Source organism: Anopheles coluzzii, chromosome 2 (genome assembly GCF_943734685.1).
Source record: "Anopheles coluzzii chromosome 2, AcolN3, whole genome shotgun sequence".
In the NCBI taxonomy this organism is placed as follows: Eukaryota; Metazoa; Arthropoda; class Insecta; order Diptera; family Culicidae; genus Anopheles; species Anopheles coluzzii.
Genome location: NC_064670.1, coordinates 114,459,876 through 114,485,699, shown reverse-complemented (window position 1 = coordinate 114,485,699; position 25,824 = coordinate 114,459,876). Strand labels below are relative to the sequence as shown.

The following is a 25,824-nucleotide window of genomic DNA, read 5'->3' as shown; positions in this document are numbered from 1 at the left end:
GAGCAGGCGGCTGCTGTACGGTTGTTAGCGAAATCGTTGGCATGGCTGTGCCGGCATTGCTCACTACCGTGCCCACCGTACTGCCGTTGACCGTTTGGACCACGCTTTTCGGCACGCTGTTTATCAGTATCGGCGCCGTGGTACTTATTTGCTGCTGCTGTTGTCTTTGCTGCTGCTGCTGTGGTTGTTGCTGTTGCTGCTGCTGCTGCTGCTGCTGTTGTTGCCGTTGCTGCTGTTGTTTTTGTTGCTGCTGCTGCTGCTGCTGTTTCGCTTGCGTTGTTCTAACCACCGGCACCGAGGGTGAGATATGTACCACACTTGTCTGCGGCCGTGCCACCGTCTGGGGCAGCTCCTTCGCCTTCACATCGCGGATGTAAACTTCTCCACCGTTCTCTACGCTCGGGGAATTGAGACAGCTTTCCAGCAAGCTTTGCGCCTTTACGGCCGTTTCGCGGAACTCTTCGAGCGCTTCCACCTGCTTTAGGCAGGCAGTACATACTGATTTCGGCAGACGATCCGTCTCGTTGATCTAAAAAAAAAGGGAAAAAAGTGCATTAGCTTAGTGCTACTAATCGGTACGCGATTAAATTAACATTATCCTTACATTTATACGCAACGATTCGGTTATCTTGTTGTGTATTTTCTTCCTGCGGCCCTCCTCCGAGTAGATGCCCACCCGCGCCACATTACTGCTCGCGCACAGGCGGCACAGCTCGGAAAAGTAAACCTTCTTGTACTCGGCCATTGCTGCACTGGAATGGTTCTGGCTCGGACGACCGCTGCGACCACAGCATTCGTGCCCTTGCGGAGCAGCACCACCGTGCGTTCGGGACTGTGCTGGGTGTAAATGACTAGAAGACAGCGCGATACGCGCCACAACTGATACCGCACTTTTCCCGCGCTAGGTTAACCTCTTTTCGCTTTGTTGTTTATCATCTTTTTTTTTTTTTGCACAAATTGTACATCAACACATGCCGTTTTGGCGACTACCACCCCTCCATAAATGCACACACACACACGCACACAATTACAAGCGCGCACACTGTTACCTGCGAAGCAAACACCCGCCAAGCTTGCTTGATGCGAACAAACACACAGCGGGAGGAAAAGGACTGTCACAAGCGCGTCACACACAAATAATGCCCTTTGCAAACGCGTTCCCACAAACAATTCAACAATAAGGATACACAGTTTTGCTGCCAGCCAGGCCCTTGTCTTGTCGAACGCAACAACAAACCGCCCCCACCACCTTAACAGTAGCGAAGAAGAAGAAAAAAAGAAACGGAAGCGTCTAATCAATTGCACTAGCACCAAAAGGAACACCACCACCACCACCACCACCGACTATTGGTTCGGCTCGTTCAACAATGCACGGTACGGCACAACACATCTCGCAACTCCATCGCCGACAGAATCCACCGAAAGCCGCAATCACATAAAACACACGCCCGCGTGCACTTCATTCGACTTTTCCTACCGAGACACGAAAAATTTCCAGCCCCGACGCCTGAGGTTTGCTTTGAGGGTTTTTTTTGTTTTTAATTTTACCCCGTTCTGACAAAACAGAGAGCTCACGCACACACACGCACACACCAACAGTACGGGAGGTATCGTTTGGTGAAACCAAGGTTAATAGTGCGCTGCTGCTTGCTTGCTTTTTGACAATTTAGCATGAATGACGTTTGCGGGAGGTGAAATATTTCACGTTTGAAAATGTTAGGTACGAAATGATTGCCATTTTATCGAATAACTATGGGGATAATTTGAAAAGAGAAGTAGCTTAAAGCAAAGAAAATACTTTTCTCAATGTGTCGAAATAAACATTCAGTTTTGTAGAGTTATATTTAAATTATATGTTCATATTGAAGTTATATGTAGCGTGGTCGCGTGGATGACTGACTACATTTGAAATGGCAGTTATTATTATTATTGAACAGTGACAGCCCGTCCCACCATGCAGGTCTCAACTTACACGACTTCATTATATGCCCGTCAAGCACCGTATGGACTAACCATCCTGCTAAGGGGTAAATCGATACTTCACTGATATCAAACCGCAGTAGTAGTTAGGGCCGACCTAGACCGACTAATTAGTGATGAATGGGCGCCAACTAAAGGAATAGTAGTAACATATGGGACGCGTAATGCTGGAAAAGCAGTCGAATAATTTAAATTACCGTATCTTCATTTTGTCTGGCGTAGAAGACATGAACGAGGTTACACTACGTACAAGCTCCTGGTACTAAGTAAAACTAATTTTCAATCCTTGACACAGGAATGATGATGGAAATAGCCGGGAAATGAACCTCATTCGATATTTACAGGAGTAGGAACGTCGAATAAACTAAAAAAAAAATATTATAAGTAACCACATATCACTGTTGTTTTCACCCTGCATTGTTTTTAAAAATAAACTTTATTTCACTGCTCTATTTCCGGATCGATTATTCTAATGCATCTAATTATTATCACTGTTGAAGGGCATTTTCCTCCCCATACAGCTTATATTTTACATCGTACATATAACATACCGCTATGTATTTTTAGATAATTTCTTACTTTCCATTCATACACTAATGATCCTCGCACCTGTGGACAGATCACTTAAATGCTAGTGGGTGTTACATTTACTTCACATACGAATCATTGTATCTTTTACCTAGAGGTTCGATACAAACTATCATCCTCGTTGGATGGTGGGTCTCTTGAGGAGAGGACGAGATGTCGCATCAAGAGAGAGCTTTCATCGCCATATCGTGCGCATTATGCATGTATTCTAGAAGACTAAATATCTCAATCTCTTCTGTACAGTTTCACACGCAGACACACACACACACAGGTCTGGAGAGCTCGTCTAGTTCCGTACCTTCGCCCTGACCGGTACCGGCGAGTGTGATGGCGTTCCATTCCGGCTGTCGGTGGTGCTGCCATCCACTGAAGCACGCCGCACCGTTTCGGCCGATCCGTTGGATTCCAGCGATGCTTCATACTTTTTGATGAGTGCATTATTGTTTGCATACGTCACCTCAAGTCTACGATGAAGCAGGGATTAAAAAGATGATCAATCTTAAATTGCTCAACCACCAACTCCCCCAAAAACCAAACGTCTCCCGAAGCGCATGCAGAACAATGTGGCTAATCCGTTCTCCTTCTGCCGATAGTTTGGATGAGTTTGGCCAATAAGGTAAAGCGAAATTTGAAACATGCAGGTCTTATCTGGCCTTATTGTTAGCGGAGGACGGCCTCGATGAAAGCATGAAGGACGAGTTAGTCAATTCAGAGTGAGGTTAGTTAGCTTGGCAATTGAATGAATTCAGCGTTTGGTGTACAGCGGTTGTTAGTCATCCGATCAACACGGTGTACCTAAACCGCAAGCGATTTCCCTTCTTTTTTGTTTGGCTCTGTGGACGCTTACTTTGGTACTTCCAACGGTCGGATCAAGCTCTGTATGATCTTCCGATTGGCCGATAGTGCCGGACCACTCACGCACAGTGTGGCCGACTTCAGATAGTTGACCAGATCCTTGGTGTAGTTCTCTTCGCCCTCCTTGCTGACCACCGCCTTCGTGTCCTTGGAGGAGTTAAAGTTGAACGGAAATACTTTGCGGAACTTGGAGCGAAAGCCTGCAAAAATGAAACGAAACACCGATGCGGTAAGACCACCTCGAGCACCAAACAGAATGGACCACTGGAAACATACCATTTTGCGTTGGCTGTGGCGTAATGCTGCAGCTGCGTGCCTTGAGCGCATTCTTGTCCACCGGTAGGTTGATGTCGTGCGACCACCGACCGCACGGTGTCGATTTGTCCAGCAGTCGGGCCCGGGCGCACTGTTCTATCGTTTCGGCACAGGTGTGCCTGTCGGGTGATGATGTAAAAACGGAGAAGGGAGGGAAAGAGAAAAACGACTCAGGATGATTAGATCCCGTTTGCTTGCCTGTCGGGACGGGGTTTGCTTTGCTTACCTGCCGCAAAAGCGTGCCCACTGTTCCGCCCTAAATCCTCGTCCGGTATCGGTTTCGACTGGCGATGCCCCTGTCCGAGGGAGGGAAAACACGTAATGACGAAAGCAAACGGAAAAACACGGACGCCGCAAATCGGGGGGGAACAGCAAGAAAGGTAAATGGAAAATATCTTCACCGAATAACGCACGACTCACCGGTCTGACACTTACCAGCAAAGAGCAGCAGCTTGGCACAGCGCGTCCTGCCCTGGAGGGCGGCCTTCATCAGCGGCGTGAAGCCGAGGTTGTTCTTTGGATCGATGATCAGGCTGCGACACTTGGTGATCAGCATGTTGACCACGTCCGAAAGGCCTGGTGTGAGCGGGAAGAGACAGGAGTTAAATAGCATTAAGCTAGTTTGGCTTTGGGTTGTCCAGTTTTTGATTGGAGGATCCAATGACTCATCTCTGAGGATTCCAAGGATCCAAACTCATTTTAAATTTCATTTTAGACAGTTGCTCAGTGTTACAATTGTTACTGCCAGTAGTGTATGCAACCAACATCACCACACCTCATGGCCAATGACCTCAAAGAAGGCTAATCATACAACACGCACTTGATACATTTCAAACTAACACCTTCTGCATACATATATTTTCAAAAGTTCCGAAACATGAACATGTTGCATATCAATAAACCATTCCACCCCGTACACTTACCGGCCTGGGCAGCAAAGTGCAGCGGCGTGTTGCCCTCGTTGTCCGGTTTGTTGACATCGATGCCGGGCAGTTGCAGGAACAGCTCCAAAAAGTTGGTTAAGTTCGTCGAGCAGATGTACGAGATGGCCGTCTGGAAGTAGCGGGAAAGGGACAAACGATCAGACCTCTACGTACCGGCCGCCACGCTATGTCACGTATGTGTGGAGTTACATGGGGTGAATTTATTATTTTTACGATTGCCAAACAAACACGAACTGGGACCAACCGACCACCGTTTCCCGGTGTACTCGGAAGTTGGACCGCAGAGTATAGGAAGTAACCAGCTGTCACGTTGCGACACGCAGAAGGTTAGATAAAGGTGTTTTGCAGCCGATCAACATACTAATTATTGCGATCGAAATTCGATGTATGTCAAGTTTCTGTCAATTTTAGATACTATTTAAAAGCAAATCATTGGATAATCTTTTATAGAATTGGAAAATAGTTTGCAATGTGCTCGTCTAAATACGACACAAATATAGTCTCTCGCGAAACAACAATGTACAGACACGTTAAGTCTAATATTTACATTTACTATAAATAGAAAAGACCAGAAGGCCAAACCGGATTAAATCGCTTCTACAACCGTAAGGTCAAGTTGTATTGACGAGTCTTGATTGTAATGACGAGATTTGAAAATAAAATCATCAAGGTTTTCGTCCTCTATCAAAGGTCGTTGCTAGCGATATTATGAAAACAAAAGCATATTCGAACCATAATTTACATCCAATCGCCGGATGATGAAACCGAATAAATAACAAGCTTATAATAAAAGCGTTACAGTTCCATTGAAATCATGTAGAATTTTTCTAAGCACGTGGCAAGGTTTGGCAAAATATTGCAAAACAACAACATGTACATGGTTCCGCTCATAATACGGCACACGCTGGTGCACGAACAGCACGAACTGTGGCGTAGAAAACAAACAGGAAAAAGGATCGGCCAAGCCAACAAAATCCAAGCATTTTAATGCATTCCACTGCCACCGTCCCGTCGCTTCAATTGTGCCATGGGAACTAGCTAATAAATGCCACCTACAGGCACCAAAAAACACAAACACGATTTGCGATCTGCCCTGATGGTCGGGGGAAAACCTTTCTTTCATCTGTCGAGCACGAAATGGATTACAATTATTAACCGGACCGGCGGGACCCCGTTAACACGTCCCTCCGCCAGCGGGAGGCGGGAAATGTGACGCCCGTCAACAGCGTAAACAAATTGCGCCGTTCGCATCGAGTGCGATGGAAGGGGGTCCGTCCGACTTTTCCAAACCCCATTTACACGATCGTGAAGAGCACAAAACGATCGGTTTTCTTTCGTTTTTTCGTTGTCTGCACGCCGTTGTTGTTTTGCATAGATCGTTGCAGTGGTATAGTGTTGCACTCATTAGAAGAAGAATATTGTTCTTGTCTAGATTAACATTTAAAATTTTCCACCTTCTCACCCCACTCCGATCACACCGCTGCTCAGCATCATGATCAACGTGGAAATAGTTTACAAATCACCGCTCGGAATGGCCCATAGGTCCGGACGGAAAAAACAAACGCTCCAAAGGCGGACGGTAGTGTAAACGTATTGTTGTTTTGCGCTAGTTTCGCCACCTTTGCTTGTTGTCCTTTGTGGCTGCACCGTGGAGTTTATGTGCCTTTTAATAGCTCCCCGGAAAACTATAAACCCAGTGGCATAGATGCTGCTAACGCGGACTTACGAATTTCCTTTTCCCACGTGTTTGTAAAGCGGAGAAATTATTTACTACCGAGCAGAATTCATGGCACAAGCGCTCGGTCAACCTATTATGGTCTCCGGTGTGTTTATCCCTGCGTGTGTGTGTGTGTGTGTGTTTGTCGGGAAATGACTGCTTTTCGAAAGGTTTCCTTTTCAAGATGAAACAGTCTCAGATGGGTAAAAGTAGCAAAAAGCGTCATGTTTGAATGGTCAGTCGTGGATGATTCACTTGGATGGCCGAGCGGGAAGATCTGGTTTGCTGGCGTGTGTGTTTAAATGGACTAACCGATCTGGTGCCCCATGCCCCACGAAAACATCCACGCCGACACAATGCGGCAATGGGAAAGCGATTAAAAACCTTCCACCAATTGAGTCAAGATTTGCGCGGCGGCTGCGACCGATCACGTCAATGCTGCAAATAGCTCAAGCTGACTCGGGCGGCACACCGTGAAACGGTTAATGAATCTCGCGCCAAAGCCGGCAAAGCTTTTCCAGGAAGCATTAGCTTTAAAAACTACATTTCATTGCGAACTGAACAAGAATTGTTAGCAGTTGTATACTGGACGAGAATTGTGGGCATTTTCAAGCATATTCGCAATTATATAAGCAAAGAACAAAACGATATTCATTTCAATTTACAACACTGTACCTTTACAGATACAGAAATGTGATGCTGTGTGCATAATGCAAGCCTGTCAAGTCCGATGACACGCTCCAATTCGTTGCTATGCTATGCTCGTTTGAGAGAGTTTCAATTATTATCCTGAATCGTACGAGAGCTATCACTCAGCAGTGTGCGCCGGGCGTACGAAAGGAACATTGGAGCCGTTGCTCTTCTATAGACACGCTGGGAAAGGACAATAATTTGCACTTTATTTACACCCCAAGGCCAAATAAGGAAAATGGTGCATTTCCATACCACTTGAAGGTATGTTATGTGTGTTACCATACTCCTGGTGGATAAAGATACATCCGGCTAAGCTATACTGATTGATACTATTGTGTAATATTTGTTTTCAACTGTGTTCATTCTTCTGAAATTTTATTAATTTTCTCAGAATAACGTGAAATACATACCCTTCCGCTGCGATCCGTTGAGTTGAGATTCTCCTTTGAGATACCATTCTCCAGTATGTCTCGGAACACTTCCTTCAGCAGATACTCGTTAGCGTCGCGCGATGCCCGCAGCAGCGTCGTCACCGTCGGCACCTGTTCGAGACTCATCCTGAGGGCGCGTATTCGCGAGCTGAGTGTTGGACTGAAAGAAGAAAAATAGAAACGAATGACAAACAGATCTTGAGTAAAGGTCCAAAGAATGATTGCTAGTTTCTTAAAAAAACGCCCCAATTATAGTAAATTAATGACGTCAATTTTCGACCCAATTGCAACAGCGACCCCGGGACTGCTCAGGACATTTAAAAAAGAAGTATTTCTTCTCCTCCCAAACCACAAAGTTGGCTTCAACTCCATTGCACCATTGCAACCGGCTTAATTTCGTTCCAAATGGCCCATGTCACTCGGCAACTCGGGAAGGGATTTTGTAAACCCCTCGCATATTCCCGCCAGTGTTGCATCGCAAAACGGACCATTGCATCAGAGTCTTTCACACCGAATGCCGTTGACCGAGCAGCGTGTGCTTGACCCATGTGTGTGTGTGTATTTGGGTCCTGCCCAAGCGAACAGCATCTCTTACACGAGCTCCACAAAACCAAGACGTGAAAAGGCGACGAAAGCAAGCAATACACACACACACACACACACACCCAACCCGGTAAAAAGGGCGGTGTTTATGCTGCGGCGAGGGCAGTAAAGTAGTACAACATTTCCCACATGGGGATCCCACTAACCACAGCAATCATGTTTTTATTTTTTCTCTGCTACATTCCCAAACTACGCACCGGCTGCTTTCGCCAGTTTCTTGCCCTCGATCAATCGATATAAATAGCAGTTCTTGGGCACCGAGTGCTGCAGCAGCACAACCGCCGTCGGACGGCGTTGCTTCACTACCAAATCACGGGGTTAACATCACAGTTACATGTCACCTCCCCACGAAAGAAGGAAGGAGAGGGGCGGTTCTTCTCTCGCACCGTAAAGTGCATTGCTGACGCAATACTCTTAGCGGGCTGCGTTTCGTGGAAGTACATCGTTTCCGGTGCGAGCGCGTACAGTGCCATCGCGTACTGCCCAGTGTACTACTACTGTAAGTACCGCCGTTCCAGAAACTCTCCATCCGCGCCATTCCATTCTACCTACCAGCAGTTGAGCGAAGTTGATGAGTGATTTGTATTTTAATAGGCTCATTAATTGAGACGAGACGCACGCCGAATGGGTCAGAAAGCAAACAAGCCATCAAGCCAAACGCAATTACACGTAAGTCGCTTAGGCTGAGGTCACAGTGGTACAAGTGGCATACTAATGAGCGCTGCTTAAGGAAGACTTTAAGGAGGAGCTGGTGGCGTCAAAATTTACCTTCAATGCACCTTGACGGCATGGTTAGGTGCGAATGATTGCAATACTAATCCAATAACTTGTTCAATGATCCATTTGATCGTTTACTAACAGAATAATTAGATAAAATGCTTACCGCGTCTATTTGACTACATCCAGAGATATTCCTACTTCCCTCACTAAGTGTACCACGTAACACACAATAGCTGTTTACACTGACTTTAAACTCGTTACGTGCACCGACACGTTGAAACAGATGTTCGGTACACTAGCTAAATTCCTTTTAAATCCTTTCAATCTCTTTGAAGTGTTACAAAAACACCAAACCAAAAATGTTCTCTTTCGCTCTGGTTGGAGCGCCTTCAAGATGCGTGTAGATGCGTAGTAGCGCAAAGTGGAACCCGTCCGAAGTGCAAACATGACGCTTGGGGAATAGTATTTTTAAACACTTACTCGAAAACGATCGTACGCACCCGGCACATGCCACAGATGGCATTAGCGATAATAGCACGCTTGTGAACAAGTGGTTGTGAACAACGGGATAGGTCGTCCATTGGTTACAAGGGCAGAGATTATCTTCTTTGATCGTTACTACAAAGGAGATCGTGTTTAGGATGTGGTGGAATGGTGTTGAAAGATGCTGAATTTCTATAACAATTGTACATCACACCGTTGGTCGTTTGTTTGGTCTAAAATTTCCAAGAATTTTGAGCGGTGTTCTACAGATCAATGTTGCAACGGATCAATCATCGATCGGGTTCGATCAAGCCGATTAATCGATCAACCAGATGGCTACACTTTCTCGACGTGCGATGATGGATACCGTTTTTGTCTGAATTTCCCGTAAGAAAATCAATGCTAAGCCCCAGCTTACATGCGATCTTCAGAGGATAGGATCTCCCGACATTGTTGATCTCCCATCAAGTGTGGCCGGCTGATAGGGACCGGGATCACTTGGTGAGACGTCAGCAGCCACATGTGGTATGGGTTACGGTTTTCCGCGAACGAAGAAGAAACGTGTTCGCACGAAACGTGTCTGTCAGTGATCGCCGCCTTGCAAGACTCGAATCTCGACGAATTTGATGCTCCACCGAATGCTGAAGACGTAGAGCACACATATTGCGTCTTAGTTCCTATCAACATTGTAAAAAGAAGGTCAAAAAAGTGCAAAACCATAAGCAAAACACACGACCAAAAAACTGAACCCGAGACGCATCATCAAATCTACTGGTTTGGGGCAGAGATTTCGTAACCGCTCGGTACAGTTGTACGTACGGGCACGGGGTACAATCACTTCTAACCTCCAATCTGTGGCAGGCATTCTAGTTCGATGTTTACGTTTGTGGCTTTCGGAGGTATGCTATTTTTTATTTATTTTCATACCCCCCATCCCATCACTCTCACTCTCTCTCTTTCTCTCTCTCTCTCTCTGGTACTACCATGTCCTTCCCTTTCAACTCTACAAATGCTGATTCGGTTCGATAGTGAAAGTTATGCGGCACGACCTCTTGGCGGGGTTTCGGTTTCGGCTGATAACGGTGCTAGCGGTAAATGTTAGCAAACTTCAAACCATTCCTTCCTTCACTCAATGTCACTAAAGAAACAGCGGCGATTAACTAATACACTGTATGGGGCAAGATGTGCCAGCCAGATAGGAGGGTTGTGATGTATGCATGTGCAAACTGGCAATAGCAACTGGATTGATGTTTAATTAGCTTTTCTGGACATCGGACCATTAGTTGTCGAGCGTTTTTCTATCAGCCTGTGTAAATGAAACCCGACACAGATTTCGTGCACGAGCGGTAGTTTAAATACGGTATGATAAATTATCACAACATTAACGTCCTTGCCGCATACACAATAAACACACACACTCACACAGATACACACGATCTGCTTGTATTTTCCCTTGGGAAGGGGCAAAGACGAATCTTTGTGGAGTTGGCAAGTTTGCACAGGCGTTGAAGCGGTGTCCATTTTTCATCTTCATTTCCAGCGCGGCAGTACACGCCCGAAAATCCCCAGTCCTGTACAAATAGGTCCATCCATGTTCTACCCAGGAGAGTGCTGGTGGGGTTACTCTGTGGTGGGGCTTTAAAAAAAACCTCCATATCATCCCTCTTTTGCAAGCGAAATTGCTGCGAAACACGTCATCACGCTGCCGGATCGCTGCGGCTCGAACTGGCCGCCGGACCGAAGACGCAGAGGTGGTGGCCGGCATGTGCGATACATTCATCTCTTTGGTGGGTAAATATTTATCCTACAACGTTTCTTTCTACCGGCGCGGCGTTGCCGTTGGTTCGTTGGTGGTAAATTTTGCTTCCAGTTTCTCGCCAGCTCACACACCTTCAGCGGTTTTAAGCAATTTTTAGATATAATTGTTTCTTCGTTTGAACAGCCGGGACGGGAAGTGACAATGGCATACTTTGTAGATCACCCACCCAATCCACCCGGCGTAATTCGTGGCGGGTCAATTGATAGGGAATTTAATTTGTACAGCGCGCGATCTTCCTGCCTCCGTAGCTTCGTTGATTGATTGTACCTTGTGAGGGGAATTGGCCATTCTCTCTCCGGGCACTGCTTTACTCAACGTCGGACGCAACTGGACCGCATTTCTTCCGTGTTCCATCTACTAAACGCTTGCTGGACTGCTGGACTGCTATTAATAACGCCATCGCGATCGATCGATATGGACGATAAATCAGACGAAGATGCATGCCTGGAAGGTACAACCCCTTTGAAGATCACTTAGCGTGAGAGGCTGGCGCAGTGATAAAAACAACCCACTCTTCCTCTTCTGCAGATCCCGGCGATAATTCTCGCACGTAAAGCTGTCGTGGGGCAGCTAAAACAAGTGAGTTTGTTTATTTTCGTACGTGGGGAGGCGGTCAAAATGGTTCACTTCACTCCCCCGCGGATTTTCTGCCCGCATCGAAGTGCCCGCTAGGTCCGCCACAGAGCGCCACAGTTTTCGCACAGGTAGCGCTGCTTCTGTTTGGCTGTTAGTATTTATCCATTTTGTAGTATTAGAATCTGCAGTGCAATGTTTAACTGAGGCGCTCTAAGTAAATAGCTTCTGCTGCTATGACTGCTTTGAGTAATGTGTGCGATAAGTGATTGTGCGTGTGTGTGTGTGCAGGTGTATCGATCGCAAAATACTCAAACAAATCTTCCGGTAGCCGAACATAAAAATGGGCTCGATGATAGGTTTCCGACCAGACCGATGATGCTTGTTTGTTTGCAAATCTGGCCAGCTTTTGATTTACGAACTGACGGGTGGAGCAATCTCCCCCTCTCTCTCTCTCTCTCTCTCTCTCTCTCTCTCTCTCTCTCTCTCTCTCTCTCTCTCTTTCTCTCTCTCTCTCTCTCTCTCTCTCTCTGTCTGTCTGGGTCAAAATCTTTGTTCCACCGACGTGCGTATTATCAGCTGCCAATTACCGCACATGCACAAGCTGCAGGGTGGTGCGTGCCGAGTCAATTTCAGATACCGATCTGGTCCATTATTTATCGCGCAACTCCGGAGCTGTCGGAGCTAATTACTCTCTGCGTGTGTGTGTTTTGGCCGTACCCGATGGCTCGTGGAATCCCATTTCTCAAGTCACATTCAGCGTCTGCCAGCTGCAATTGAGTTGACATATCTTTGTTCGCGATCGCAAAACGATCGAGCGAAGGTTCATCGTTTACAGCAACTTCCCCCCCCCCCCCTTTTTGGAATCAACGGTTGGTGAGAAGTTTACCATACGACCGACGCAGCTCAGTGTTTACAAACTGTTACCTACCGCTTGTTGATAATTACTTTTTTCCGGCCATCTTGTTCAGGCGCTTCCGGTGTTTTGGATGGTGAACCTCGAAAAACGCCTTGCAGTATGCAACTGTCGTTGCACGAGCGGACTTTTACGAAGCAGACAATTAGTTGTATAGACATCCGCCATCAGCAACTTTGATTTATGTGAATTTGCCGTCGTTTGGCTCGTTGTACAGTTTTGCAAGGTTTCACAGCGGCAGTGCTGTAACCACTGTCTACCGTGTTTTTTTATTTGCCGGATGATGATGATGATGATGATCACGATACTATCGGTGTTGTGTGGTTTATTCTACCTTTAATTATCTCACTCCTCACCTCAACCATGGCCATAAATAATGTGGGACGCGCGGTGTGCACGCTTTCGTTCATAATCGCCTATCGAAATCGATCTGGGCTGCCAACGACGCCGTCGCCGCCGCCGCCGCCACGGTTGCCGAAGCTGTTAACACATCGCACGGCCTGTTCGTTTTCATGCATGTCTTTTATTTCAACATTTCTGTGATGACAGTTTTCCTCCCAATTTCCCTGCGCCCCAATCGGGAGGGCGTAGGAGGGAAAGGTGCTGTGCAAAAATAAAAATCACACACACACACACATGTGCGGACCTACCAAGCGCGAATGTTTGTTCCAATTTTTCGCCTCCATTTCGAAGGACTACAGCCCTCGACTGTGGGATGAGGTTGCGTTTTTCGGTAGCCGATCGTTAATGTCAAATGCCACACGGCCACTCTCAGTCAGTTACGCTTCCCGCCGTACTTTTGGGGGTTCGGTGGAGCGTGATGGGTGTGGCATTTTTTTCTGTAATATATTTTCACCTTTTTTAAACCCTCCTCCGATCCGTCCTACCACCTACCTCCCTTCCAGACAGCGTTCGTGGGGGATCGATGCTGGATTGATATTTTTAACGGACAGCGTGCAGTCCGTGTTTGTTTACCTATTCATTTCCGCGGCCCAATAAGTGGCGTTTAATTATATTTATGTGCTGTGTGTGTGTAGCTCTCCCCTCACCGTTGCTCTTTCGCTTGCTGATATTTTTTTGGGCACCCTTGAGTTGCTAAAGAGTTTCTGCACTCGCGTGGTGCGGCCGGCGGAAAAGCTATGAAGGGCAAATGGAAACCGACAGAACATTTGCACCCGGATTTAACATTTCCAAATCGATCGCTATCTGTTTCGTGCCCGGTGGCCGGTTGAATGATTAAGCAGGTGAGTTTTTTTTTTGGGGGGGGAGAAAGAAAGGCATCGAAAATTGAACCGTTAATATCGGCAGCACGCGTGTGCAACGATAAACATGCGGGTAATTGCTGCTATCGGGGAAATTGAGTTACCCGAATAATTATGGAACGTGTATTAAGGACAGGATTAATCGTAATTGAACGTCCTACGGTGAGCTGTTAAGCCATCACGTGCAGGATGTGATTCTCGATAGTGCAAGGGATGTAAGAAGAATTGGAAATATAGATCAGATTTTATAATTAATTCATTGCATAAGACTCAAAATTGCCTCGGACAACACAGTTCATACGTAAATTACAATATTATTTGTGGCCCATCAGACATAAAAGACATCGTAATCGATTCATAAAACAGAAGAATCAACATCAACCACATCCGATACCACCATGCCCCGATCATGCTTCAGCCGCCCGATCGATCATCAACCGACGAGCTCGTTTCGCTCAAAATTCACCATCAAATTAATGCAGCCCGCATACACCGCGAACCACAGTGGTGCAGTTTGAAAATAAATATAACTCACGATTTATACTGCCCGTGCTGTTATGCCCGCGGCGTGCTGCGCTCCGACTGCGTCCGGCACACACCGTGACGCACGTGTTTCAGCTGCGCCGCTGGAGAAAGGCGTACGGAAGCGGCAACTAACGGTCGGTGTCGGCTGGAGCTTCTGCGAACTTTTTTTTTGTTATTGGCCAACGCACAAACGCGGTAGTTCGTGGAATTATTTATCGCCCCAGTTGACCACACACCCCACACACACACACACACACACAGGCACGAAATTCGCGAACTAATAAAACCACGGAAGTTTATTATTATTAGCCAGCGTGGTGGATTTTCTCGAAAAGTCAAACCACAAACAACTGCATGCCCGCGTTCAGGAGACTGGGAAGTGAAACGGAAAACAATAGCCAATGCTGTATAAATTGCACACAAACGTACACGCACGACGTCGTAATCACACTCGAGGGAAAGACTCACGGAGACGAGCGAACGAGCACGACCGTACACTACGAGCTGTTGGATGGTGAATGAGCCAAACGGCTCGGCTGGTTGGTTTAAAACGCGCCAGACGGCCAGCAATCCCGTACAACATGGTGAGGATTTTTGACGTTCGAATATCGCTGCATCTCGCTCATTTGCTCTACCCGGCCTTTGCTTGCCTACAGTGCTCGTTTCGCAGTGAGCTTTTGTAAGTCCCTCTCCCACTTCACTTCGAACACTTCGTCCACCATTGTCCATACGCCTTTTGTTGTGATGGTGAGAATGTTGTCCACCAACACAATCGCACACCAGTGCGAGCTTTTTAGCGGCCTTCTTGAACTCACCAAAAACCCTCACAACGCTTTTCGAAAACGATCACCAGCGATTTGGAGCTGGCGATCGTTTATCTATATAAATCTATATAAATGGTCATATGATCAGATACGTGAGCATCAACACCAACGACCATTATACAAATCTTGCTTCAGTGCTGGTGGTTTATATTGGAGTTTAGTATTTAAGCATCGTTAAAAGTGCTTTAACGGCTTTCCCCGATTTCCTCAGCGCCTCAAAGCCACCAGCGAATGAAGACAGTACGTAAAACGCCACCACCGGAACAGCTGATACGATAGCAAGTGGGATGGCAGAGCGAAGATGTAAATATAGCAATGAGGGGGACGTGGAGGGAATGGTGATGGGTATATATTTTTTAAATTTTGGCCATTTAATTTTCTCCACCAACCAATCGCACTCCAGTGAGCACAAACCCTCACTCAAAACGTCAAAAACCGTCGCAACTACTTACAAAAAGCATCGCTAGCGAGAGAAAATCCCACCAATTTGGAGCGTGCGCGTGGAATTGAAATGTTTCATGCGTCGCAGCCAGTCTGCGAAAGCTTGCAAGCAGCCGGTGTGAAATATTTCGAGCTTTAAGTGCATACCGTTCGCAGGGGTTGAGATTCATCGAATTGATTTACGTTGTTTAATGAATTGTTTAACGATTTTAATTTTATATAGTTATGGTAATACTTAGACCAATAAAATGGTCACATGCACCTTAGTCATAGGCAACAGTAAACATTGCTTAGTAAACAAAATGGCTAAATTAAGGAAGATGACGAGGTTCTCTCATAAGTTTAATACTGAACTGCTCATTGCCAATATTATAATCAGAGCATTTCGAACGGTTTGCAAACACATTTAAATCAGTAGCTTCCACTTACCTTTTCGTCTCCGACTTGCCTCGGTCCGGCCCCATTAGCACCGTTGTACTGACCGGTGCGCTCGGCTCGTGGTTGGCACTTTCCAGCTTCTTCAGCGCTCGATTCGTACGCCACCGCTCGACAAAGTCCCAAAACTGTGCCGTATTACGATCGCGTCCCAGGTTCGTATCTCGCGCACACCTAAACTTGCCATCGTCCACCAGGCCGCCCTTGAGCAAATCGTTCCCATTCGCCGACTGATCGCCGGCCGTCGTCCCGTTCCGTTCGTCACCAGTGCCCGTCCCGCTACCAACACCACCATTACCGTCCTGCTCACTGTCCTCAAACTCGTCCTCCTCCTCGTCGTTCAGCGTGGCCGAAACGGCCGTCTCCATGCCCTCGTACCGATCGGTGTACTCTGGCACGGCCAAAAACTGTCCGCCCTTGCCGTACATCGAACGATGGTTCCCGTTTCCAGCCGGCTGTCCCGACTGTCGAATAATACTAGACACGTTGATCTCCTCAATCCGCCGATCCTTTGCGTCCCCACCTCCGCCGTTCATCTCACCCGACTTGCCGTGGGTCGTGCTATCCTGTCCCCTCGCCAACGCACCGTCCATCGGTGCCAGGTGTGGCGAGATGAGTGACTTTGACTGTCGCCCGGCCGGTCCAGCCACACCGCCCGGCAGCTTGCCCATCGATTTCGCACGCGTCCTCGCCGTTAGGGGAGCCTTCGCCGGGTGCGTCTGCGATCCGCTGCTCGCGATCGTGCGCAGTATGATGGTGGGCTTCTTGGTCGGGTGGTTCCACAGCCCGCCAAGATCGTCGCCCGATCGCTGCCGACTACCGGCATTGTTGTTCACGTCCTCCGAGCTGGGGAACTTTTGATTGATCGATGGCAAGGATTTCAGCGACCTGCTCGCTCCGGTGCCTCCGGACAGTGACGCGGAGCTGTTGTTGCCGGCCTTCTGGGCGAAGGCTTTCTGGCGTGCCGTTTTCGCCTCGTTCGAGCTGCCCGGCGAACCCTTGGGCGACGACAGCTCACTGCCACTGTCGAGCGAGCTTACCGAGGGCCGCAGATGGAGGACGATCTTGTTGTTCAGCTCCTTTGGCTTGAAGCCGGCCGAGCTGGCGTGCAGGCTGGCGGTGGCGGACGTCGGTGTGGGCGTGATTTGGAGCGATTGGTGGGCCCGCGTCTGGGCGGCGGTGGCAGCTGCGGTTTGCTGCGACTGGCTGATGAGCGTCCCGTTCACGTACTGCATCGTACCGTGGGCCATGCGCTGCTTCTGGACGGGCGTCGTCGAGGGTACGGCCGGGACGGCTGGTTCGGGCAGGGAAAACCGTACCTTCCGGTTTGTTTTCGGCGGTGATCCATCCATTTGTACAGCTGAAATGGGGGAGTAAGGGTAGAAAGTTTTATTTATTTTCTCACTGTCGAATCGCAAATAACGCAGGAAAATAATCAAAAGCGAAAACTTTATTGCAGTTGTGCTTGTGGGATTTATTTCTTTCCCTCCCCCAGCATCGCTGTTTTGATAACATCTGTCACGTACTGGTTTATGGTTGTGGGTTGTTGTTGTTATACACTTCTTTAACACCACACGTGCAGTTCGTCCCGTAGCATGGATACACCGAGGGCAAAAAAGAAGCGAAAAACGATGCCATAAATCAAATCTAACCAGCAAAGTGGGACTGCACAGGGGGGAAATAACAATAACCAGATGGGACGCTGCTGTAGCGTTCAACTTTCTGTTTTGTTTCGTTCGGTCTTAACCGATTTAAAAGCTGAAAAATACGCACAGCATCTGTTTCATGGCATTGTGGGACAACACCAATTTAATTGACAAAGGTGCGTTTTATTTTCTTCGAAGATCGAAACACATTGAATCATTAGAAGGCTTTAAGAATAATTATACGAATAACGTTTCCTTTATTTAAACGTACACATCAACAAGGAATAATTTATTTCCCCAACGCGTCCATAGTGTGTGTATAAATAACAAACGCTACCAAGGAGGAGGAGGAGGAAAACAAACGAAAGCAATCAATTTTTTCTTTTCTTTCACACCAATGTGCGATAAAATGGTATTGCCAATGGCAATGGTCGTGTTTTGCATCAACAAATGTGACTCATAATTACAAATTTAACGCCAATGGTAATAATAATAATAAACTTCGCTTTCGCCACATCGTAAATCTTATTGGTTTTATGTCGAATTAGTAGCAGTTCGTGGGAAAGGATGTGCACAGCAATAATGTTTGGCACCAGAGGTATTTGATTGTTTTTTAGCGAATCATAAAAGTAAAAAGAAGTCCCTGATTCTCTCATAAATAAGTAAAGTTCTCTATATATGTTCAAACAATGAAACCGAACAAATCTGGAACAATAAACTATCGCTCCACTTGTCAGCGACAGTTCCCCGTTCGAATAGACATATGTAAAGCAGGTTAGATCGAGTGTCAATTTGGTTAAAAGCACGTATCGGTAATCTCACGACACCGACGTGTCTCCGTGTTTCGGTTCGCGCGTTTTTTTTTCCATACCCCACACCGGAACCGTGCACCAGAACGTTTGCCCATTTTCGTTCCGGGCCGTGTCGTGTTTGCACGCTCATCCGTTCGGGGGAGTGAAAAGTGAATCGAGCAGCTTGATCGAGATTGTGCGTTTGTGTGAGTGTGTTTTCCACATTCAACCCCCCGGAATGACGTACGCCAAGCACCGTAGAATGACGCATGTATGCCACTGGGATAGGCAGTAGGTTCGATCGAAAAATGGCCCCCCCAAAAAACACTTGCGCACCTAAAAGGCGCGGGATTCGGTTTAATCTTTGCTCGATTTTGCCTGCTGTTCTGTTGTTGATCGGCAATTTGTTTTCCAGCCCGGCGATGGTATGCGAGATCCGCCTTGCGTTATTTTGCTATTCCATACACCTTTTCCCTCTCTTTCCCATCCATCTAAAAGGCAACTTTTGGCGAGACGAGTGGCATGAGTTGCCGAAACCTGCTGCAGGAACAAACGAACACGAACTATGGGCCGATTGGAAATTTTCCATCGAATGAAGTGGTTCCTAGCCCCTCCAATCCCTGCTATTTCCTCCCCTTTCGCTTCGGTGTACACATTCCTCCCGCCCGACAGGTCACACTCGGAAGCGTCGATTATTGATTACGTCGTTTGGTGTCCGTGTTGCAAACTCTAACACTTTATTTATTTCTTTGCCATTTTTGTTATTCCGAAGCGAACGCGAAGGGACGCGATTTTTTGTTTTGCGTGAGTGAGTTTTACCCCTTTTGTTTTGTGCTTCCCATTTGTTTGTTGCCCCGTACGTCCCCGGGCAAGGAGCGGTGGGAAGGTGCGATAGGACGAAGGACGGAATGGGCAAAGAGCACGCTATAATAGAGATAATTATTGGCTGAAGTCATTGCCCTTTAGGTAAGGCCCTTCAAATGGAATGAAGTGAGTAAAAAAACTACTTTGTATTGATGCGGCATGCACGTGAAACAATTTCAACGCACACCAGGCGCCTCCATCGCTTTTTTGTCAAGGCGAAAATATAAAGCAATCATAAACAGCTAACTACGAAATAGACATTTAAATAAATTTTTTTAGTTTCAAGTTTAAGGTTTCTCAATTGATTTGAGTATAGGCTTCTTCTCCTCAATGTCTAAATCATACAAAAATAACTACAAATATATTATTTTTAACATTCAGCCTAACTCGGAACATTAAGGCTTAGCTTAAGGATAGCTTCTATCTGAGGAAGCATCACAGCGCTTTAAAAATCAGGCAGTTATTCTTAAAAAAATTGGCAGAAACTCAAGCAATATTATTATTAATTTTTGAATCTAGTGTTCTAAAGCTAGGTTAGTGGATTGAATAAGCGTTTAGGAAGTCGACATAAATTACAAACACAATCTGTTTCCTAACATTTAAGACTAATGACTATAATTATTCAATTTCAGCATCATTTTTTGACAATTTTGGCTAGTTGCGTGAACATTATGTTTAGGAAAAGCGACTGTTCGACTTTTAGTGGAGCTTACATAATTCACGCCTTTGCTAGACAGTTAAAGGTATACAATTTAAAGCTTTTTTTAAGATAACGATTTGAAGAATTTTTGCTTCCAGAAGCATTGCTAAAGAGTATCCTCGTCGCTGTTTGAAGAAAGTATTCCGATACGAGCTTTAATCAACTGTCCAGAAAGGCACAAAGTCAAAAGATGGTTAGAAGTATAAGCTGTCCAACAGCCGGCACTTTCACCGCAACCATTCCAACACTAAGCCCATCAATGCCTCAAGGTCACATGTTTTAAACCAATTTTCCTTTTGGATTCCCCCCTTCAAAGTGGGCACATTGGCACTGCTCATTGCTCTGCATTGCTTCTCATTTTGCCAACGATTTAGTGCCCAAATTGTTGCCATTCAGGTTCAGTTATCCCCTTTTATCCTCTTCGCTGTAATATCGTTTGTAGAAAAAGCTCATCAATCAGCGACTGCTTTGATGCCACTGCAAAGCACACGCGACAACACGCAAGAAGTTGTTTTTTTTTGCACACTCCGCTCAAGGTGAAACCGTGTAGGTATCTGCGCAAGCAAAACATAGCAAAAGTAACACTTTGAAGGTTCTTCTTCACTGTGGGACTGGTTGGAAGGATGTATCCATACCGTGGAGCGCCCGATAGCGTGACCGAGCGCTGTAGTTGTAATCGAATTCGCTACACTTTGCTCACATTATCTGGCGGTGCTTTATACGAGGCCGCCCCTTTCAGTTGTGTGAATAGTTTTGCCACACTAAGACGCTGGGGTGGCTTTTCACACTCTCGTCGGCCAAAAAGTGGCTTCATTATGCGGCGTGTGGGTGTGTGCCCGGGGGGTTTCTATGATGGTGCGATATTTACGCCAACATGATTGGAATGATCGTAGCACTAAAGGATCACACGCTTGCCGCCATTAGCAGCATGACTTCTTGAGTGTCTTTTGTGCGTTCGTCGTTAGTTACGTGTTGTCGCAGCAGTAGGACGGGTCGACCGAAGAGTCTCGTGCTGCTTCGACTCCCCCTAAATAGACACACGTTTGTCGTATCCCATTACACCGTGATGAATGGGCGCTGGGCACGCCTGGGCGGGGGAATTAATACGGGCGGTAATTTATGTATCGTGCCAGCATAGTGCGAGCATCGCGTGTGTTCGAAGTTGGAGTAGGTAATGGTTGAACCGAGCCTACCCGCTGCGGGGAAGGCAGTTTTATTTCAAATCCAAACCGGGTCACACACTAACCGCCAAGTGTCGGTTACAACCGGTCCCCCGTCAAGGGGTAGCAGAACGGGAAGAGTTTGTAGAATCATTACTCCAGTAATCGCTTTTCCAATTCAAGGTGTTCCGTATCACACTTTGTCACACACGCACACGTGGCACATTCGTTTGAAGCTACCTCCCGTGTGGGTCACGTGTAATATGCTCCCGATTTAATGCACTTAGCAGAACTCCATCAAACTCCTTATGCAATGTTGGGCGCCCCCATCACTAGAATGCCTTACAGACTGGTGTACAGGACCACGTGACCTTCGAGAACCTGGAAGTGTCTGATACCCGATGCACATTCACCGACCCGAGCAATGTTTGCAACGTTAAATCGATTTTCTTCGCTTCTTAGTGCAGGCCGGTTTTCCGCAAAACTAAATCCCCTCGCTTGTGTGTGTGTGTGTGTGTGTGTGTGTGTGTGTTTATGTGTGTGTATTTGCAAGCGCACTGGGCACACGATCCGCGCAATAAAGAACGGGCGGCGTTCATACGCGTGGAAATTGAAAGTGACGCGCGGACACGCGGACAAACGCGAGTCGAGAAAGTGAAACAAAGGCAAAAAAAGACATGAGCGGGAATAGCAAAATCCAATCTATTTTTGCACTGACTGTTTGCTGTTTTTCCCCTTCTTTATTCGCACAAGTCACTTGCTAACGCACCCGAGGGGGACAGCTCAAATGTTTGCACACATGACCTATTAAAAGACGGCGTACCGGTCAGCGCCAATTGTCCGTGGGAGGGAAGTTTGCGGGGTGACTGTACTGAAGTTCACTTGTATTTTTGCACTGCAGCTTAGGGGTTTGTTTGGTTTTATGAATGATTTTTTTTATTAGAAAAAAATATTAGTAGTAGTGTTGTTGCTTTCGAAATTTTTACAATTCTTGTTTGAAAGGTTTGAGAAGGATTCGGCAGAATTTAGGGAATCATGCTGACAGTATGTTTAAATCTACGAATTTACATGAGTTCCATAGAATTGGAGACGCCACAGTTTCAACTGATTCCTAGTTGTATGTAGCCCAAACATCTTCAACAAATCTTTCATAAGGATTCGACTACAAGAGTAATGGAACTTTGTAATAAATGTAAAGAAATGTCAATCAATAATGGAGCTCAAGCAGTCAGGAAATATTATCAATGGATATTTCATTTAATGTTTTTAATAATTTATAGTTACAGGGTTTTTCAGAGGTTCTACTAGTTGTGGGACACTTTCGTGACTCTTTCTTGTGGGAAATTAACTGTATTTGAATAAATGATGAGAATTTCTCTACATGGCACTCATTTTACACAAATCCAACAGGAATTTCCAATGAGAATGTCCAAAAAGTGTGCCAAATAGTGCAATTCCCATCGTTCAAAGTTCATTTCCCATAAGAAACAGTCCTACTACTATGAAAACTCCCTGAAAACAACAGTTTCATTATCCAGTATATGTTTAAATTCCACCCCAATATCAAGCAAATAATTAAGTTACAACGAAACCATTTCAAAGGAACATAACCTCCACTTCCATCAGCTGGTAGACGCGGAATGTACGCATCTAAAGGTGGAATTCCCTTCACCATCGCTGTTTACTTTTGAACGAGGTCAAACAGTAACCCTAAACACGCATCCCATCCCTCCCGAAATACCTTTCGACGCCAATCGCCACCAACGGCCGCCAAAGCAAAGCCAACCGCAACAACAAAAACCCCGCGAAGAAGATTGATCTATTTTCGTACCGATATCGCTTCACCCACGCTTGAAGCAGCCACACCGCCCCAGCGTCCAGTAGCCGAACCGGACATGCCGTCCAAAACATGCCAAGCGATCCCATTTTGCGCTCGATTAGCGTTTTTTTTTTGTGTGCGGTTTGCCACGGTCCAAAAATGTTCCCTACTTCAACTTTGTAAAGCTTTTTCCTCTCTCTTTCTCTCTGTTTTTTTCTCTCCCTTACACTCACTCGACCGGTGGTCTGATGGACGACTTACACTAAATGGTCTGGTGGAACGAGTCTAATGAGCTATGAATTAACCTTTTCCGCCTTCCCGATAGGTCACGGCGACGGACGGCGTGGGATGCTGCGAAGGACGTGAAGATGCGTTTATTTTTATGCCAAAAACGGTCGGTGCCTTGGTCGGTGAAGGTTGTCCCGGCTATTAATAACCTTGACACTAAGTTGCAAGTAAACGACGACGACGACGACGACAACGACTTGCTGCCACGGGATGCGTCTCAGTAAAGCAAATGTGGAAATAATGGAAAACCTATACCTCTTTGTAGGCTTGTTGGTAAAACACACACACATTAACTCTATTGTCTACGGTTATTTAAATTATATTTTACCTTTTTAAAAATTCTGTTGGTTTTTTTATGTTCAATCAGCTGCAAAAGGTACTCGTAAATGGCACGTTCTTTCAACTACTTCAGCATAATTGCACCAGCGTGTTCAACTTTGTTTTGGTAATCCTTTTAACAACACTACGATAAACACTATACTGAAGGGCACCTGTTTCCTTCACGGCGGAAAATCACATTTAACAGTTGCAAGTTTTTCTCCTTTCGACCCTTTAAGGGTAGGTTATGGTTTGACCCCTTCTCCGTTTAGTTGCACCCTTTAATTGTGGCCCACAACCATTAAATGTAGTAACCATTTGCTTTCTATTTACGTGCACGCCTCCTGCGACGGTGGATCGAAACCGGATCCATCAACTGTTTACCCCCGCGCACGGTTCAACTACCTTTTGCGTGTGCTTTGCTCTGGTTTCATTCTGTAGCCTCCATCGCTTCCCGAAACGCTTCCCCTAGCTCTTTCCTCTCACTTCCGTGACACTGACGGGTGTGTTGTGTCAAGCCCCGGTGGGCTCCAAAACACTCACTTCACAAAATCAGCACCAGACACCCGGTACCCGGCCAGCAGACCGCCACAACACAGCGACAACCGCGACGCGAGTTGACGAGAACTTCACCAAGGGGGTGCTGCTACCGCCACTGTTTGCTTTGATGGGCGCTGTTTTTTCTTCTTTTTTTGATGATGCTTTTGTTTTCTCATTCCTTCATTTTGACACACTTCGCACAACACTTGTCAGTCGCACTTGCCCGGTGGTGCCGGTGGTCGGTAAATTCGGCACCATTAGCCGAACGATCCAGAAGCAGCTTGGTGGAGCGGGTAAGGCGGAATGGAAATTTACACTCATACACCTCAAAAAACACACACACAAACCTTTCACGTTTGAAGGAAAAACTGCACGAACAATCTGTTAAACCAACTCGAGCACGTTTGCTCGTCTGTCCGTCGATGGTGGCGCGAACCGTGAAACACTCGTCGACACCTCCGGTGCGCCTCCGTCGACGGTTGGACGGAAAATGAGGAAAAACTGAAAAGCGCTGCAATGTTTTTATAGCCAAAGAGGTGTGCGCGCACACACATAGAGACGTTCCGAGCCGGCGTCGCGTCGTTTCACGCAGTCCAGAGCGGAAAGGCGAATTTTGAAGCGAACGAACGGACCCGACCCGGGGCGTAACGGCGTGGTGAGAATTTGTGTTGATTTTTTTTTTAAAGAAAAACGGGAAAATGTTAACTAACGCGGCGGCTAGAAGTTGAGCAAAGAGTTGAGGCAGGTCTAGGGTTTCTGTATTTATTGTTAGAAAATTGCCTTGTTTTAAACTTACCCTTCCCTGTTGTCTTATGAGATTTACCTTGCCAAGGGTTATCGGTCGCCGTAAATACTCATTCGGGCGACGTAAACCCTCAATTGGGCACTGTCATTTCTATTACAGCCTTGTGAAGTGTAAATTGAGCATATTAAAGATAGAAAGCGGCCAAAAAGATTTTTGGTCGTAAAATTCTTGTTCGCAAAATCCTTGGTTGCAAAAGGCTTTGTCACAAAATTCTTAATCGCAAAATTTTTCGTCGCAAAATTCCTGGTCACAAAATTCTAGGTCGAAAAATCCGAAATAGGCCACTTTCATTGTTTACTATACCCGATTAATACTTCACAAGGTTCGAATAGAAATGATAGTGCTAAATTGAGAGTTTACATTGTCCAGATGAGTATTTGCGGCGTTCCAGTGCCGAATTGGCTAGATAAACCCTGTATTTTGTATTTAATGTATTTATTATTCAATATTTAGAGAGATTTCATTATATATTATGACGAATCCTATAGTACACATGCCCAAGATCTATGTTCGGATCCACTTGACCTCAAATCTGTTCCTATCAGTGGAAAAATTGCATTGGAAAGATACGAGGTTAGGTTAGGTGGTCTTATAAACGTGTAAGGATCTCCTAAAGTAGTCCGGATCTCCTTGATTAATAAGCAGAAAATAAGGATGATATTGTCCATTCTACCATTATAACCACAATTGAAATGCAATGAGACTAATTATAAATCATCTTTTTTGTACGGACCTTCAATGAACTTTTTGGCAATCCTTGTTCCCACCA

The 25,824-nt window shown here is 46.2% G+C and overlaps 2 protein-coding genes across 2 annotated transcripts in view; both read right to left on the bottom strand.

The window, feature by feature from the left end:
• The window catches only part of LOC120961407 (putative uncharacterized protein DDB_G0271606), a 6,114-nt gene extending 4,549 nt beyond the window's left edge, over window positions 1–1,565 (bottom strand). Inside the window, exons 1-2 of the mRNA XM_049606960.1 lie at window positions 605–1,565; window positions 1–529 (exon numbers count right to left, since the gene is read on the bottom strand). The exon at window positions 1–529 is cut by the window's left edge and continues 298 nt beyond it. Of these exons, the coding sequence (XP_049462917.1) occupies window positions 1–529; window positions 605–745 (670 nt within the window). The 5' untranslated portion in view covers window positions 746–1,565. The remainder of the gene's footprint in view (window positions 530–604) is intronic.
• Window positions 1,566–2,397: 832 nt separating this feature from the next.
• LOC120950840 (uncharacterized) lies at window positions 2,398–24,215 on the bottom strand. The gene is made up of 9 exons (XM_049606968.1): window positions 23,721–24,215; window positions 16,119–17,484; window positions 7,503–7,683; window positions 4,662–4,791; window positions 4,174–4,314; window positions 3,965–4,034; window positions 3,700–3,857; window positions 3,416–3,623; window positions 2,398–3,032 (listed from the first exon to the last, which is right to left on the bottom strand). The coding sequence occupies exons 2-9, from the start codon at window positions 17,474–17,476 to the stop codon at window positions 2,855–2,857; spliced, it is 2,424 nt and encodes an 807-aa protein (XP_049462925.1). The 5' UTR covers window positions 17,477–17,484; window positions 23,721–24,215; the 3' UTR covers window positions 2,398–2,854.
• Between the last annotated feature and the right edge of the window lie 1,609 nt (window positions 24,216–25,824).